Here is a 16,920-nt window from a genome sequence, read left to right as displayed (position 1 = left end):
CTCGCCTTCCTCTTCTCACCAGTTTGCAGTTTCGACAGCCTGTCCTTGGCTCTCCCTGCTTCCCATGCTCATCCAGAGCAAGCCTGCTGCTCTGAGAGTGAGGATGGAGGACATGCACTCCTGTGGAAAGTCAGGCTCTCCCAGCAGCAGCCTCTTCCAGCCCCTAAAGTGACAGTGACCTGAACATTTCTATTCAGACCAACTATTTTTTCAGGCATTTTTAATCTCCTCTTATGTATTTTTCTTTTTCCTTTGGGGTTGAAATTATTCTAGCTTTGTGCAAAAACCAACTCTGAAGTGCTTGGGGAGTGGAAACCTCCCATTATACTTTTGAAAAATAATATTAATCTTCCCTCTCTTTTTATGAAGAGTTCTCTCCCCAATGGCTCAGGACTGGAGGTAGGCATTTGATGTGGAAATAGCCCTTGCTGGAAGAGCCCTTTGATGTTTGATTTTCACACGGCCAACTCCTAACCAACTGTGGGGGGCACAGGGTGCTGGCAGGGTTGGGCTCCAAAGGGTGCCCAGGAAGGACACAGAACAAAGGGGAGGTGCTGCCAGACCCTTATCCTGCCTGCCTTGTTTCCCTGAGCAACAGGCAGGTGTTTTCAGGCTTCAAAGACAATAAAACCAGGGGGATTTCCATTCGTGACAACCGCCCTTGGCCCGATTCAGCTCCAGGACCTAAGGCAGGTGCCCAACCTGCACCGAGCCAAAGTGACCCTTTACCCAGGGCAAGAAAGACCTGGCATCTCCCATCAACCAAAGAGACCAGACAGGATTGCAAGAAGCAGGATTTGGCCTCAGCTGCAGAAATGCAATGGAAAAGGGAAGGAGAGGACGCACTGTCTGATACCATCACCTGCTGGGCTCCCCAAAATGCCTGTGCTGAAACACACCCACTGCAGAGAGATGGGGCCAGGAGGCCGTACCATGAGGATGAGGTGCCTGAGCTTGGTGTGTGGGGAGCACCACAGAACTGGGCAGCATCTGCAAGCAACAGCATCCCCACCCTTGCTGCAGGGACACAGGGGACAGTGAAGTGGATTCCTACTTTGGGACTGAGACATTGTCATGAGGTGTCTCTGGTGGCAGGGAGCCGGGTCACACATTTGTTTCTTTCAGTCTGACATAAATCCCAGCTCCTTACTTAGTGGGTTAAGTATCCACCGACTTTGACTTCTGTAGTGCAGCAGCAGAGTTTTTCTCCCCTTTCCCTCCCTCTCCTACTGTTTTTACTCATTTAATTCCTCAAAGCACTTCTAAGAGGCCGTTCATCTGGGAGGTGTCACCCAAAACAAAGCTCTATTGTGTACACTTGGTCAAAGCAAGATAAGAGCTTCCCAGCCAGGGGAGTAAAGGTGCTTCTTCAGGTGCAGGCAGCTCTCACAGAGCGCAGTGTTTGGGATGTGTCAGCCCACCGGCTGGGATTTGCATAGGCACAATATCCCTCTTCACTTTCTGGCACGCTGGAAACTGTTGTATTAAACCTCAGTTCAGTGTTTTGGCCTGGTAACCAGCATCACATGATTTACTTTGTTTCCCCCCTTTTTCTGTTCAGAGACAATGTGGATTTTATGCTTTGTCAGCAGAAGGCAGGGCAGAGCTCACCCTTCAGAGCGTCCTGCTCCTGGGAGCTCTGGCAGCTGACGGCTGTGTCTGCTCTGCACAAAGAGCTCATGTCCAGCACATTCATGGCACCAGGAAACAAAAGGTTTTCCACTGAGTTCTCTGCTAACCTCTGTGTTGTGAGAGACATTTGGCTGCCTTTTTACCCAAAAGCTTTGTCCTTAGTAAAATCTGAAGATGCTGCAAGTTTTGTCTGATCCTTGAGGAACAGATGAACTGCTGGACATCTGGAAATCCTGGACACAAGTACAACTCAGCCTTAAGGCACATGTTAAGCAAGACCAGTGATCCCAGGGACATGGCCGAACATGTGCCACGCAGTCCCTCTGTCCACAGGCTTGTGCTTTCCAAAATCTGTGGATTTGTTGCATGTTTTGAGAACATCTGTGCAGCATAGGCATTGGTGGGCTCAGGATTCAGCAAATGGCCCAAAGATTTACCTGGAGTGCTGGGGAGCTGACCTTCATGCTGCAGTGGCTGATCAGCCAGCCTGTGCCCACCAAGCACTATGAGAGTGTAGTTAGGACTTAGTGAACGTGAGAAATGTTGGGGTTTGATGAATAAAGTCTTGGCTAGTGGCTCAAAGTAGTGTACTGGTTTGCAGGCATAAAGGAGGTGTTTTTCAGAGGATACCTAGGATTTCACAAGGCAGGCATGGCAGCAGAGACACAGAGTGAGCTCTCAGTGCCCCTAAGTCCCACCTGTCCTCCAGGGAAATAGTTCTCTTTTCTTGGGAACCCAGAATTATTCAACCAAATTGTTTGGAAATCTTCAGCAGGGAAAGAACCTTTATGCAAATTACAGACAAAAAAAGGTCTTAATGAACCTGACCTGCAAGTTGCCTTTGCTCAAACCCTCCTTGCCCATCACCTTGTCTGGAAAAGGAAGGCATTGCATTCACATGCTGGATTTTAAATGCTCACCCTACACCACGCTGTTTGTTTTATTTCTCCACTCAGCATTCAGAGGTTCTTCTTCTTATGCTTATTTACTGTAAAGCAGAGAAAGCCAGGGAAAATGATCTCCAAAGCAAATAGAGCCATGTTTCCATTTGGGAAAACTTAGAGGGAAAGCGCGTGTAGCTAAGCAACAATGCATGATGGTAAATGGGTCATTTTCCAAGGCATGAATTGCATGTGGATAACTGCAAGGAAAACAACCCCGGCCAACATACTGCCGGCACTTGAGTTCTTGGCCTAAGTGATTAATAAGAAATGAGAGGACTTTTCAATGCCCCTGAGAGCTCCCTGGTTTGTTATGGGAGTTTTCTCCTGCCTTCCATCTCCACCCAAAATCTGGTGTGGGAAGTCTCTGTTCCTGCAACTGTGCAGGGTTCCAAGTATGGATGTGCTGCAGTGAGGTTCCCTGGACACAGAGAAATGGATAGGTCAGTTCCATCAAATCCCAGGGAAAGGGATGGGGGCAAAGGACTTGCATGGCAGGACTGGGGACTGAGCCATGAGAAACTTCCTTCAGTTTTGGGCCAGAGGGAAGCCAGCATTCCCTGGTGCATTAGGACTGAAGGTTGATCTCAGCCTCCTCCAGCATTGCCCAGGGGTGGCTGTGTTCACTTTCCCTCCCTCTGAAACCAGATGATCTCCACTGCCAGGAAAAGGGGGAAGTTCTTACATGTTGTGGACTTATGAGGGTACTGCTACCAGAATAATACTGGCAGAGGGATGGTAAAATTGTTTGGGAGGCCAGGAATGGAAGTCTTTGCTGGAAGATAAATCGGTGATGGCACGCTGGGTTGGGGGCATAATGTCCACGTCACGTAGCTGCTGCATCATGGGGGCCATGCTTCACTCAGCCAAAGGTTAGGAAACCCTTCAGCTTTGCATCCTACGGTAGAGAAACGATTGTGCTGGGGTTTTTTTCATAATAATAACAAATCTACAGAGTTCAAGCTTTGCTTTGAGGAAGTGAAAATCCTCTGGGCTTTTCAGAATTCCTCTTACCGGGAATGGTGCCACCTTCAAACCCATGCTGGCAATGCAAGCCTGAAGGTCACCAAGTGGGATGTCAGCAGAGCAGGGCTGAGACCTCGCTTTTCCTAGAGGTGATGTTGATTTCCTCTTCCTGCTGCTTGCATCACTGACTGGGATCACAAAATACACTGCCATGTTTATTAAAGAGAGTTACTGCAGGAAGGTATTGGGATTATTTCTTTCCTCCATGAATAAAGTTCTACAGTACCTCTTAAAATCAGACCTGAGGAATTCACAGAGTGGTTATTGTACATTCCTTGGGGGAGGGAGGGGGGTGGAAATCTAAGCAAGTAGTTCCAGTGCATTAAAGCAATGAATAGAGGAAGTGAAAAATATTTTAAATTCCTATACAGTGTTACATTTTAAAAGTGTCATGGTTTAGGACATTAGAATCAGGGAAGGAGCTTTTCTCTCTCTCTTTTATCCCCCCTCTAATTTCTCTGAATTTGTTACAAGTCTCCTTCCATTTTGCTCACCATTTCCAAGCAACAAAATAGAGAGAGGCCTGGAACGATGACAGAGATGCGAAGTGCACAAAGGGACCAGAGTGTGGTCCGATAATTCTGTAATTGGAGCTGCTCGAGGCAAAATTTTTTTCAAGCCAGTGTAAATGGGGATCGCTGAAACCCTTAACAATCGGTCTGTCAGGCTGCTTCTTTAATGGATTGCTCTGTTTAACTCTCTCTGTTTGTCACTGGCATGATGACAAGAGAAATTAGTGTACTGGAAAATATAAGGTAACTGGCAGTTCCCCAGCCCGGTTCCACAGCCCCGCAGACCCCGGGGTGCTGCAGCGCTAGAGCCCGGCTCACCGGCTGCTCTCCTCCCTCTGTGGAGGAGGAAGAGGAGGAGGAGGGGAGCTTACAACCTCCTGCCTTCCTAGGGCTAGGGAGACCTGCAAAAACACCCCGTGGCTCCGGGACTGACCTAGGGAAGAGCGTGTGGAGAGGGGCGGTGTCCCCATGGCTGGCTGCACACCAGGAGTGGGGTGGGGAGAGCACCGAAAACCCTTCATCAGCTGCTTTGTCGCCTGCTTTTACACCAGGCACACTCTTTTTGAAGCGCTGCGGGTTAATGTCAGTTTTCTGGGAGCAGTCACCATTAGAGAAGATGCTTGCAGCGTGTGTGTGAGTGTGCGTGAGCACATGTGAGTGCGTGCAAGGGTGCACCGCTTTGGAGATGCTCCGACACCTCCATTGTTTGCAGCCAGACCCTGAAACTTGGCAACAACGATGCCCCGAGGCTGGAGATGTACCTTTCACTTTTCCCATGAAATTCCATTCTGGTTTGGCTGAGTTATAAAAAAAAAAGTTTGAAAATCACCATTTCCCTTCTGCTGCCTGCATTCCTCAGGAAAACTTTGGCAGCCTGTCAAAACAATAACTGAACGTGAACTTTCTAAAGAGCTGGCCCGCTGCTGTCTGCCAAAGCAGCAATTCAGCACAGCCCAGCGCGGCGTGCCCTTTCCCTCACCCCCCGCCCCGTGCCCACCCCTCATCCATCCCCGGGCACTCTCCAGGTGCAGATGTGTCCCCCCCAGACACCCGTGGGCAGAGCACGGGGTTGGCATCCACTGTCCAGCTGCAAAAGCCACACACACTCCTCTCCCCCTGCAGGAGAGCAGCTTTCTGCTTCCATCCCAGACCGTTACTCCTGAAATTTTTTGGGCAGAAGCCTCTGGAGCAGGGAAGAAAGGCCAGTCCAAGCCTTGCTGAGGAATACCTTAGGTCCAGCTGCAGCAACCTACATTGTAGACATTTATTTAAAAGATCTTTTTCTTTATTTTTTTAAAAACGTTATTTCCTATGTTAAAAGAATGTTGTTTACAATGCAAAGCCAAGTGCTTTTAAGTTAGGAAATGCCTAATGTATGATTCCTCGCAAGCTCAGCTCTGTGTGCATGCCTTGTGTTCCAACCTTTATGGACACGAGCCCCTGCTTCAAACTCTTTCCTTACGCAGTGGACAGGGGAGGGAAAAGGGCACAAGCTGCTCTCACTGCTGTAAATAAGACACTTCCTAACACTGAAGTGTTTCATTTGAATGTTTTTTGCAGACCGCATATTATTCTTTAATACAGGTTTTTAATGCAATGTATAATTTTCAAACCAAAGCACCCGACTTCAGCGCACTTGCCAGAGTTTTTCCTCACCACAGAAATGTGGCCGCATCTGGGGTGGAGTGAGGCAACTGTTTTGCAGCCTGTTAGGACATAAAATGACTATAAAGCAGAGAGAGGAAGCACAGTCCTTGTTAAAAACACCCATTGCATTTCACATGAAGGCTCTGGAGGATGCGGGGAAGCAAACTGCTGCTGCTTCACCCCTGCAGGGATTAATACCCTTAATCCTGCAGCAAAAGCTTTGTGGTCTCTGTGGTACTTTTGGGGCGCAGACTGTACAGCTGAAGGGGAAGATGGTGCTTGCACTGTCCCCGTGGTTCAGGAAGGCAGGATGAATCTCTGCCATTCCCAACACCTCCTGCCAGCAGGCCCTGGGGTTGGTTTGCAGTGTACTGAGCCACAGTGAGACCCCAGCAGCAGCATCTGAGCCAAGGCACACAAACCCTTGCACCTTCCCTCTGCTCCACATCACCAGGAGCTGAGAAACGGGCAGGAAGAATCCGTTAACTAAACCAAACTGCTGTGACTGGTTGTTCCAGTGCTGTTCCTTGCAAGGTGTGGCTTCCCCCGTGGGAAGCTGGCCACCAGTCACAGCACATTCTCCAAAACTCCCAGTGTCTGTGCAGCAAAAGGCCAGTAATTTCATGTAGCATCTACTGATGTCCAGGGAGTTGTCCTTGCTGATGTGAACACAGCTCTACCTTCTCCACGCTCCACTCCAGCAGGCCCTGAGCTTGTGCTAACAGTGCAGCTAATACCTGGATCTCGGGAGTGGCCAGGAGTCTCCAGCCTGCCCCAAAAGCCTCTCATCATTTTCCTGCATTTGGCTGGCAGCACTGTGGATCCAGCCCCCCTCCCTCTTCCAGCCCTCCAACTATAAAAGCCTGTTGTGGCCTACATTCAGCTGTCGGATATCACATTATCATGGCTCGGCAAAGAGGAAACCAAGCAGTTTGGCACAAATGGCTTTTCTGTGTTCAGTCTGCTCCAGTGCAGGTCTGTTCAGCTCCTCCTGAAGCACATGGAAGCGCTCAAAACTTCAATATTTAATCTTGCCTTGAAATGCAAATTGTCAGATTCAAGGAAAGGAAAGTGAGCAAATGCACAGCCTCGACACGGGATGTCGGGATGCTGGGAAGGCAGCAGGCACTGGGCTCACTTCTTGTCTTTCAGCCACAGCATGGGGCACCAGGTCCCCTCCTCCAGCACTTTGACCCGTGCTCAGGCACTGCCAAATCACCATTATTTTGTTTCAGTGTTTGAATGTAGCTTTCCCCATCCTGGGGTGACGTATTGGGTTTGCATGGCCAGGTTTGGGCAGTGGGAGCACTCCCAGACCCCGAGCATCCCCGAGCCCTCGGCGTGCTCCCGGTTTTGTCTCTGCTCTCCGATGCCCAGACCTTGTGCCTGTGGGAGAGGCACAGGCAGAGGGGGTGAGGCAGCAACTGTGCCTCCCTCTCCCCCCTGGGCACACACATGCACACCATGCTCATCCCTGGTGCGAGGCAGGCAGTGTGGTAAAAAAGGGAGCACCCCCTATGTGTGTTCTGGGAGCCAAGCAATCTTGGGTAAATTATAAGCACAGTTTTGAGAAATAAAAACACATTAATATTCTGTTCTCTCAAGGCATTATCCTACTGTTTACCATTACACACAATCCTCTGCCTTAAATTGCATCTTTGATTAAAGCAGCAATGAGAGAAACCAGTGCTAATAACAAAATGTATTCTGCTTTAAATCACTAAAGTGAAAACATCAATAAGCTGTAACCATCAGTGCCGCCATGAAAATGAAGGCAACCACCATGGGAAACAGCAAGGATGAAATCCACTTTGCCAGCATAAAAGCCAAGTAATTAGGTCTTATGTGGGTGGAACTTATAATGAGGTGCAGGAAGGGGGAAAATGAATTTGAACCCGAGTCTGTCTCCTTCCCCCTCTCTGCCACAGCTGCTAATCTAAGTTTGGGGGCTGCCATAGGGACCACAGCCCCAGTTTTTAGCTCTGCAGGGCCTGCAGAGCAGCATCCACTTCTGCACCTCCACCCATGCCCAACCCTTGGCAGCAGATGGCTTGGGCAGAAAGCACCAAGTTAAATTTCACTGGGGGAGCCAGCTGTGCTTCCAAGGAGGGCATTTCCCTTTGAAGAAGCTGGAGCTGATACATGGTATTGGCTCAATAATTTAATTTAAAAATTAGGAAAAGGACTCATATCTGGTTATCGTGGATTAATCAGAGTTTGTGGATAGGCTTATAAAATTAATTTATGTACAGTGAGTGACTTGAATCAAAGCCCTGTGCTCTTCTGCAGCCGTCCATCCCTCAAGGAGCTCTGTTCCTGGAGCAGGCTGCTCTAAATTGCTTGCTGTGGAAGTTGTGATACATCAGCAAACTTCAGATCTTCTCTCACACTCTTCCATCGGGTACAGCCTTTCAGTTACTCAGTGTCGCAGTCACCCTGAGGTTTAGCCAAGCCAAGAGGGTGTTTGCAGGAGCTGCTGCCTAATGCCAGAGCAGGACAAATTATTCGTCACTTGCTCTTCTGCGCTTTGAAGTGCAAATAAAGCAGACAACTTCAGTGCTGGGTTTTCCAACATTCCCTGAGATTTCCACAGCAGATCAAGGTGTTGTCCACCCTTGTGCCTGTGACACTGGTTGGGAGTCTCGGGAAAGGACTCTTCCTTAATTTCTCAGCAGCAGCCGCCTTTCTCTAAAGATGCTTCGCCGCGCCAAAACCGAGGCTGAGTGTGGAGCTGGCTGCACTTCTGCCTCCCGCCGGTGCCTGCGGGCTGCGGGCTGCGGCTGCCCTTCGGGACGCGGCTGCCAGGCAGGCTGAGGTTCCATTGCGGGGCTGTTTGCAGCTCAGACTTATCCCAAACCTGGTGACAGACAGACATCCATTTTGATGCCTTTTCCTGTGGTTTTTTTGGTTTGAGTTTTTTTTGTTTGGGTTTTTTTTTTTTTTCCCCGCTGGTTATGTCACTAGAAAGCGCGTCGGGTTTTTCTCGCGGGTCACACTCGCTGGTTGCGGTGCCCTCCGAGATGGGCAGGTTATTCCGTACATTACGTGGCTCACACAGCAGGGAGCTGCCAGGGCCCTGCAGAGGAGGGAGAGCCACTGTTTGTGGCCGGTGCAGCGGCTGAGGGCTCAGCCAGGACAGGCTCCCGCCGGGAATGCGGCCAGCGGCGCTCCCTGCACAGGCTCCCCCGTGCCCGGCTCTCCCACAAGCCTCATCCCCACACGGCGGCCGGCCCGGGCTGGAGGGTGGCAGGTAGCCCCGGCGCTGCGCCCCACCGGCTCGGTGCGGCGGCAGCTCCACGGGCGGTGTGGGCAGGAGGAGTTGCCCCAGGGCCAGCGCTGGGGCCGGCGGTGTCGGGCAGCTGCGGGGCCGGGATGCGGGGCCGGGTCACCCCGCGCCCCCCGGACCCCGCTCTCGCCTCAGCGCTCGCCTTCCTTTGTCCCGCTTGGTAACCGGCGCTCGCGGCCAATCGCCATCGAGCCGGCCGGCCCCACCGCGCGCTGATTGGCTCAGCCGCCGGCAGCCCTCTGCCAATCCCGGCGCTCGCTGCTCCCTCAGACAAAGGCAGCAGCTCTGGCAACTGCGCTCCGCTCCCCCCGCCCCCCGCGCGTGCTCCGCGGCAGCGGCCCCTTGGCGGCCGGCCAGCGCGGGGACCTACCACCGCCACTGCGCGCCTCAGCACGGGGCGGGGCACTGCAAAAAGCGTCGAGAAAAGTGGCGAAAGCGAGCCGGATAAAAGCTAGAAAAGGAGGGAAACAGACTTGTGTTCTATACTAAGCTTTTTATATAGGTCTGCCTCGCCGGCGCGAAGAGGAACGTTTCCCCCTTATGTCTTTTTGTTTTTCCACCCCTCTCTCCGCGTCGTGGAAGCGCCCGCACACACACACCCCCGTTCACCTCCAAGGGGTTAAAGAGCCGGCGCGAAGCCCCGCCCCCTGGCGCCGGGGGGGCGTGGCCCGCTCCCCGGCAAGAGGCGGGTGGCGGCGGCCGGGCCCCTCAGAGCCGCTTAAAATGTCACCGAGCGCGGCCGCCCCGCACCCAGCCCCGCCGGCGCGCACCGCACCGCGGGCACAGCGCCGCCCGCCCCGCTCGGGCTCCGCGCCCGCCCGTATTGTTGCCTGCCGCCGCTGCCTCCTTTCTCGTCCTCCGCCGGCGGAAAGAATTCATCCAGAGACTGAAATCGCCCCTTTTTATCCGCTGCTTCCCACCATCCCCCGGCTTTCCTGCGGGGGGCTTGTTTGGCTTGTGTTTTAAAAACACCCCGAAAACGGCGATTTTTAGAAAGAATTCGGGAAAGTGGCTTTTCTGTGGAAAGGTGTCTTTTTAAACAAAAAGAAGCACTCTCTCTATATATTATTATATATATTGCTACCTACCTTTAGTTCCTGTAGGGCAGCTGCTGAGGTGACTTGCGTGGAGGCGTTTTTTTAAGTTTAATTTTACGATTTAAATTTTTTTCCTTTTTTCTTTTTTTTTTCCTATAAGTGTTATTTTACATCGAGGTGAATTCTTCTCGGCTTTTTTTTCTCCTTCTTTTTTTTTTTAGCCTCCCTTTTTTTCTTTTTGTTCCCCACCTCTCGATTAAAAGCCGAGCTATCCAACCTCTTATTTCTAACCCTGCCGGGACTTGGCTGTCGCGATGTACAACACGTTGTGGGATATGGACCGCGATGACACGGACTGGAGGGAAGTGATGATGCCCTATTCCACTGAGCTGATATTTTACATTGAGATGGACCCTCCAGGTAGGGAGCCGAAGCCTGCGAGCTGGCCCCGCACCCCTGGCAGCGGGTCGGGGACTGCCGTCCATCCCTGCCCTCCCTCCTCCTCCTGCAGACTTTTCCTTTTGAAAATAAAAGGAGAGGGGGAGGGGAGGGGGGGGCTGTGAAAATTAATATCTGTAGTTAAACTTTGTGTAAACTTCCCAGGGACTTGAGCTCGCTGTCTCCTGGGCAAAAGTATTTTAATACCGGGGTTTTTTTTGTGGGGGAGGTGGGAGGAGAAGAGCAATTTATGGTGCCTTTTGGGAGATGGAAGGAGGCAGGAGGAGGGGAGCTGCTCGCAGCCCCTCTCCCGTGTCTCCTTTTTTGAAAACCTTTATTGAAAAGCGTATATTTCGGCTGTGTTCGCTCCTAGAGGAGCGCTTTTATTATCCTCTTCACCTGTGTGCCTTTATGCGCCTGTAACACTTTGATGGTGGTGATTTACCCACCTCCATTCAGTTCCAGTTTAATCGCTTTTACAGCCTCCAAGACCCTTTTCTCCCCAGCTCTCTTCCAGCAGTGACAGATGAGGTGTGTGTTGTCGCTGGGTTTTGGTGATGGGGGGATAATACTTGGGAACAGGCTGGAATCCATCCCTGGAGGCACAGTTACTTTGATAACGCTTAATAACCTTCTTCAAAAGGATTTGATTCACTTTTTCTTCCCTCCCCCTTCCATGGAGTGCTAGTGCTGAAAATGGGGAAATGTATTATCCTTGCTTGCCTGAAGTTTTTAGATGGGGCAGAAAGTTTCTTTTGTGTCTGAAGAGGGAGGGAAGGCTTGTGAGGAGGAGAGGTCGAGTCTTTCTTTGGCAAATGAATTAAAGTAAGCATAAATGGGTACTGGTGAAACTGTATCTATACCTGTAAGAGTCAAACAGGCTGAAGCAGTAAGGTATTTGAAGGGCCTTTATCTTCTCAGGTCTCTGATCTGTACAGCCAGAAGGTACAGTAAAATATGCACCAAAAGTGTTCGCCTGCAGAGAAATTGATAGCAAATAAGTAATTCCAAGTGCTGTCTTTTATGGGGCACGTACTTTCAGAATGTGCTTTTCAACCTGTGCCTGAATCGTGGCATGTACTGCAAGTGTGGTTTATTCTCTTTGTTTCAGCACAGTGAGCTGTATTTTTCTCTCTGGAGGTATGTGGTACTTTAATTAAAACAGGAGGAGGTGATCATCCTGAGATTTTTGGATCTCAAGGACCTGTACTTGCTTCTTTTGGTAATTCTGACGCTTTGAAAATTGGACAGATCTCTCAAACACACAGCACTGGCCACTACTCATTAAATTCTTGCATAGCTGACACTGCCTATTTTTAGATGTTACTCCTGAAAGCCTAAAGTTCAATCAAATCACTTGCTTCTGTGAATTTTAAAGGATATCTGTCTTGTAAATGCTTTTGATTTTTAACTATTCACAAGGTAAGTACTTCTGTGTGTTTGTATCAAATGAACAAAAACCCAAGTCCCATTGTAGGTGACTTAAAGCAATTAGTGTGGAGCTTTTATTTAAAAAAAAAATAAAGCCCCTTGAATGGCTTAGTACAAGGAGGCTGCTAAAAGGGGCTGGACAAAATGAACTGCTTAGAAAACAACTTTCCAGTGTTTCTGCAAGAATTTGTCCATGCAAAATTCTCACCAAGCCTTTCAAAGTTTACATTAAGAAGCAGCTCTTCTATCATTAATAATGCCAATGCTTCCATCACTGGAGCCCTCTTGTCAGGGATCAAGGATCTGCACAGTCCAAACACCAGTTAGCAAAAGGACTTCGTGTTACTGGCTGATCCCTGAAGTGTTCAGTAACTTTATCTTTCATATTTTTAAACTAGACGAGGCAGAGCTGGAAATGATGCATGGGATAATCCCCATGTGTATGTCCTGATTTCGTGAAACTGTAACTTTTAAATTGCAGGGAGGGAGGGAGAGTGTGGCAGAGGGGGTTTTGCTTTCTCCCTGTCCAGAGCCAGGGTGGGCAGGCATTTTCTGGCCTGGCATGATAGGTCATCCCTGAGGGGAGTGTGGAGGAATTCATTTGGAAGGCTTAAACACTCAGCGTGCCTTGGGATAAAGTCACTGCCTTTTGCTCCCGGTAACAACCACAGCTCCATTTGGCCCGCTTCCAACAAAAATTTGTGAAGGTTTTCGGTGCAGCGTTCCCGGCGCGGTGGCCGGAGCTCCTGGGAGGCTGAGGGGTGCCCCGGGAGCGGCGGCGTGCGGCCCTCAGAGCCGCGGTGTGCACCCCGAGAGCAGCGGCGAGCAGCCCTCAGAGCACCTGTGTGCACCCCGAGAGCAGCGGCAAGCAGCCCTCAGAGCAGCGGCGAGCAGCCCCGCTGCCTCGGCAGCCCCCTCAGAGCCGCCGTGTGCCGCCCTCAGAGCACCTGTGTGCAGCCCCGCTGCCTCGGCAGCCCCCTCAGAGCCGCCGTGTGCAGCCCTCACAGCAGCGGCGTACACCCCCAGAGCACTCGTGTGCGGCCCCGCTGTCTCGGCAGCCCCCCGAGATCAGCAGTGTGCACCCCCAGAGCACCCATGTGCCTCGGCAGCCGGAGAGCTCCTTTGTTCCCACAACTTGAGCCGAGACACCCCCGGTTGGGTTTTGTGCCGCGGATCCCGGGAGCCAAGTGTCTGGGCTCACGCATGGCTGCCCCTGATTACATTTTACTGCGTCTAAACTTGAGGCAGAAGACAAAAGCAAGGTGAACATAATGTGCGGTGTCACCCGTAACCTCCGAGCCGAGGGTGGGGATACTGTTTCTCGTTAAGGGCCGGTAGACCTTTAATTTATCTTGGCAGGCCGTCTTAATACCCACCTTAGCCTTGCCCAATAATAATGCAGAAATAAAATCTGGTGATGGCAGGCGGCCGGAGCTTCTGTCAGGCCTCAGTGCACCTGCACCAGCTTATCAGTGTGCTTGTGTTTGCTGTTGGGGTTGTAGGTGTAAATGGATGTTCAGAGCGGTCCTGGAGCCTCTCTGCTACAAGATTTCCTCTAAAGTTCAGAAATAAAAGTAATAACGCTTCTCTCTCACTTGAGTTTTTCTCAACTTGAGCAGAGGCAGTCAGGTAACAAGGAACTGCAAGGTTTCTGCTAGGCTTTAATCCATCCTAAACATAGGAGTGGGACAGTTTTCCCAAACAGAGTGGTGGACCTAGGGGTGCAGCTCTGCCAGCCTCACAAAGCATAATTTAGAGCAGTACAACTAACACAGGAGCTACAGTGTGCCAGCCAGAAGGGTGACTCCTGTTACCTCATGCTTTTTCCTCCTGCTTACATTTTATTTTGCATCTATACACGCATCACTGGCGTAAGGGAGGATCTCTTTATGGCACATAATATTACAACCAGAAACTTTCAGTATCTAAAGACACAAATGGGGCCATTGCCTGCATATAGCTAACATAACAGCTTCTCAACTTTCTGATGATAGATTAAGTTAGAGTATTGTGGCTGTAGCAGCATCATGTGCTGGTCTGGTATTAGGAAACTGTCAGGGGTTCACTCGTATGTTTGTTGTTGCTGTGGGTCTTGCTATGTGAAAAGACAAGGGAATGGGTTCTGGGTTGAATTTAACTTATTTGACAACACGGTTCAGGTCTGCAAAAAGTTGTTACTGCCAGAAGTTTTAGAACAGAGGATTTCAAATTGAATGCAAAAGTTACCAGAGTATCTAAAGCACAACTACCTATATATTGCCTCACTTCTACTTAGAAGGGCTAAGTAATGTCTTTTCCTCTGTAGATCTGGGATACATTATCAGTTGTGTTGGTGATAAAATGTGTAATCACTGAATACATTTTGTCACAGTTGGATGAAAATCAGTAAGAGTGGTCTGCTGGGATTTCTGATACAGATGTCAGCAAAGATATTTGGCTCAACTACAAATTAGAGGTTAGTTTCCTTTGTGTGGGTTATGAAGAAAACCACAAGTTTAAGGCAGGCTTCCTAATGCAGAATGAGCTCTGTCTATGAACAGACAGTACAATACTCTTTGACCTAAAGCTATATGGAAGCTACCTGTTTGAACCTTGAAATATGACTAACTACATTTATAACATTCAGCTGTCTTTTTCAAGAACAATACTTTGCCTTGCCTCATATGCTGTAACAATGCTGTTGCTACAAAATCTTTCAATATTTAAGCAGGGGAAGCAATAATTTGTGGGCTATTTAGTTTAGGCAGCACTGCCAGTGTATGAGTAAGATAAATATTCCAAGTATTTATGGGAAAGACTGTATTTATTCATTATAGTTTCTATTCTCATATATAATTTGACAACCCTTATTTTAGGGGAGCGATACTGTAATTGTAATTTGGAAAACACAGGGTTCTGAGCTCAAGGGCAGTGTTTACTGGGATACCAGGTGTGCTCTATCATTATCAGTGTTACAGTGGAAACTGAATGTGGCTTCTCAAATTGGGTTTGTGGTACACAGTAGCCAGATGTAGGTGAACACTTCCTGTCTATGCCTGACTGGTTTTCCAATGGGAGAACAGATGCAAATTTGAATAGCATTGTCAGTGTTGTCCTTCAGCTTATCTGACTCCAGAAGCTTATCAAAGAAAAGTTCTGTTCTTGCACATCTTAAAAAAAAAAGTATTCAAAACAACAGCACTGTAGCTTCAACTGTCTTTTTTTTTTTTTTGCAAATGTATTTCAAAAAAAGTAGGTGTTTGGGATTAAGAGTTTCCCTGTTACAGAAGGGAAGTTTGTGCAGGCTGATTTGGGGTAGAGCAGGGAGTAAATAAGACTCAGTCACTGTATTCTGCATATCTGGTAAAATTGTTTGGATTGGAGTCTCAGCTTCTATGAGTGGTGAAATGCTTCTATTCTGTTCTTGTTTCATCTAGAGTTCTCTACTGGCCTTTTTATTTAATGACTTCTGTAACTATTCTTTTATTTCTGATTGCATTTTTAGGCTTGCTTTTGAGTTCCTTGCATTGCATTTTGTTTTTGATGGCTCTAACTGTTAAAGAATATCACTCATCAGCTTTCAATTAAATACATGACCACAAAAAATAGCATCATTAATAGAAGGTGAAATGCTGTTTTGCTTGAGATGAGAGAGCCTGACTTAAAAGGCTGACATTTGTGTTTATTACTAGGTTTTCAGTTTATGTAGAAATAGCTGGGGAGGCAGAACTTGCTAAAAGGAGTTTTTCAGCTCTGTGTTCTTAAAGCTATAGGTTAATGCAAACTAAAACACGAGGGAACATTCTGAGAAGAAACTAAGCTCTTCAACGTGTGTTTTTGCAGCAAATGTTATTTCTGCAATTGTTGTTCCAAGCAGATTTGTGTATTGCATGATTCCTGTACTGACAGGAATTAATCACAGTGTTCCTTCTGTCTCACTTGTTTAAAAGGAGAAGACTCTTCCTGGAGTCTTCTGTGGGGCTGTTCCTTTCCCAAGCAGCAGAGCTGTCTTCTGTCTTTGCCATTGCCTGTATGGTTATCTTATTCCAGACTGAAGCTGTTTGTGCTTATCTTTGCTCTACAGCTTGGGAAAACAGAGGCATAGCTGGTCATACACATCTGCACCCAGGACTGAACACAGTTGGGTGCCTTACATCACCTCATGTTGGTTGTTTAGTGAGTCACTTTTTGGGCAGAGAGCTAGAGAAGAATAAAGAATACTTTTATCAGCATGCCCTGTGTGTTTTAAAGCTTAGGCTTTATTATTGTCAGAAAGACTGTTAACTGTGTTGAAACAGTTTGCTGTAAAACTTCAGTCCCATTAAAGCAATAGGTGTGTTCTAGTGGATTTTTGGAAAACTCATTTTTGTAAAGTAGGTTGCTGAGTAATGCTTAAGGAACAATCTCTGCTCATGTACTAAGTGCCCCTATGGAAATGAGTCAGATTGTCTTTTTTTTCTTCTGCTTTTTATCTCATTTCTTCTGACAGGTTAAAGTCTGCACAATAGCTAAGTAAGCAAGAATTTGCTTCTCCACATAATGTAAACTACAGCAATGAGCTGGTGCTGTGTCCCCAAACGGTGTGAGGGGATGTAACTTCTTCAGAAGATATTTTCACTGTCCTTCATGTTTGCTGTGTCCTCCACTCAACAAAGATTCTGCCGTGTTCCAGCGAATATATTCCAGTATCTTAAGTTTTTCTAGTTCTGAAGAAAAGTGCCTATATACAGAGGTCTTTACAGGGATTCATACAGTGCAAAAAAAAGGCAAAGTGCAGGTGATGCCTCTTGTAGCCCTTTCCAAAAAGAACTCCAGCTGCCCTGCTGAACACCAACCAGCTGCCTGGTGAATCCTGATTCTGCAGCACAATGAGCTCTGAAGCTTTCCTGTGCCTGAACAGGATCCAGGATCTTCACTGGCTTTGAGTGCAGCAGCACACTCAAGATGGATGCCTTCCACCCAGAGCACTTTGACAAAGGAGATGAAATACT

General features: G+C 48.6%; 1 protein-coding gene across 2 annotated transcripts in view; it reads left to right on the top strand.

Annotated features, from left to right (window-relative positions):
• Window positions 1–16,920, top strand: part of LOC120503174 (phosphatidylinositol 3-kinase regulatory subunit gamma) — a 77,719-nt gene that overhangs the window by 35,130 nt on the left and 25,669 nt on the right. Inside the window, exon 1 of one of the 2 annotated variants that reach the window (XM_039711390.1) lies at window positions 9,796–10,501. The exons of the other annotated variant lie outside the window; for it this stretch is intronic. Coding sequence (XP_039567324.1) covers window positions 10,396–10,501 — 106 coding nt within the window. The 5' untranslated portion in view covers window positions 9,796–10,395. Of the gene's footprint in view, window positions 1–9,795; window positions 10,502–16,920 lie in introns of those variants that run through there. 2 annotated transcript variants of the gene reach the window in all.

Source organism: Passer montanus, unplaced genomic scaffold, assembly GCF_014805655.1.
Source record: "Passer montanus isolate IOZ18808 unplaced genomic scaffold, ASM1480565v1 scaffold25, whole genome shotgun sequence".
In the NCBI taxonomy this organism is placed as follows: Eukaryota; Metazoa; Chordata; class Aves; order Passeriformes; family Passeridae; genus Passer; species Passer montanus.
This window is presented reverse-complemented; position numbering and strand designations above follow the sequence as displayed.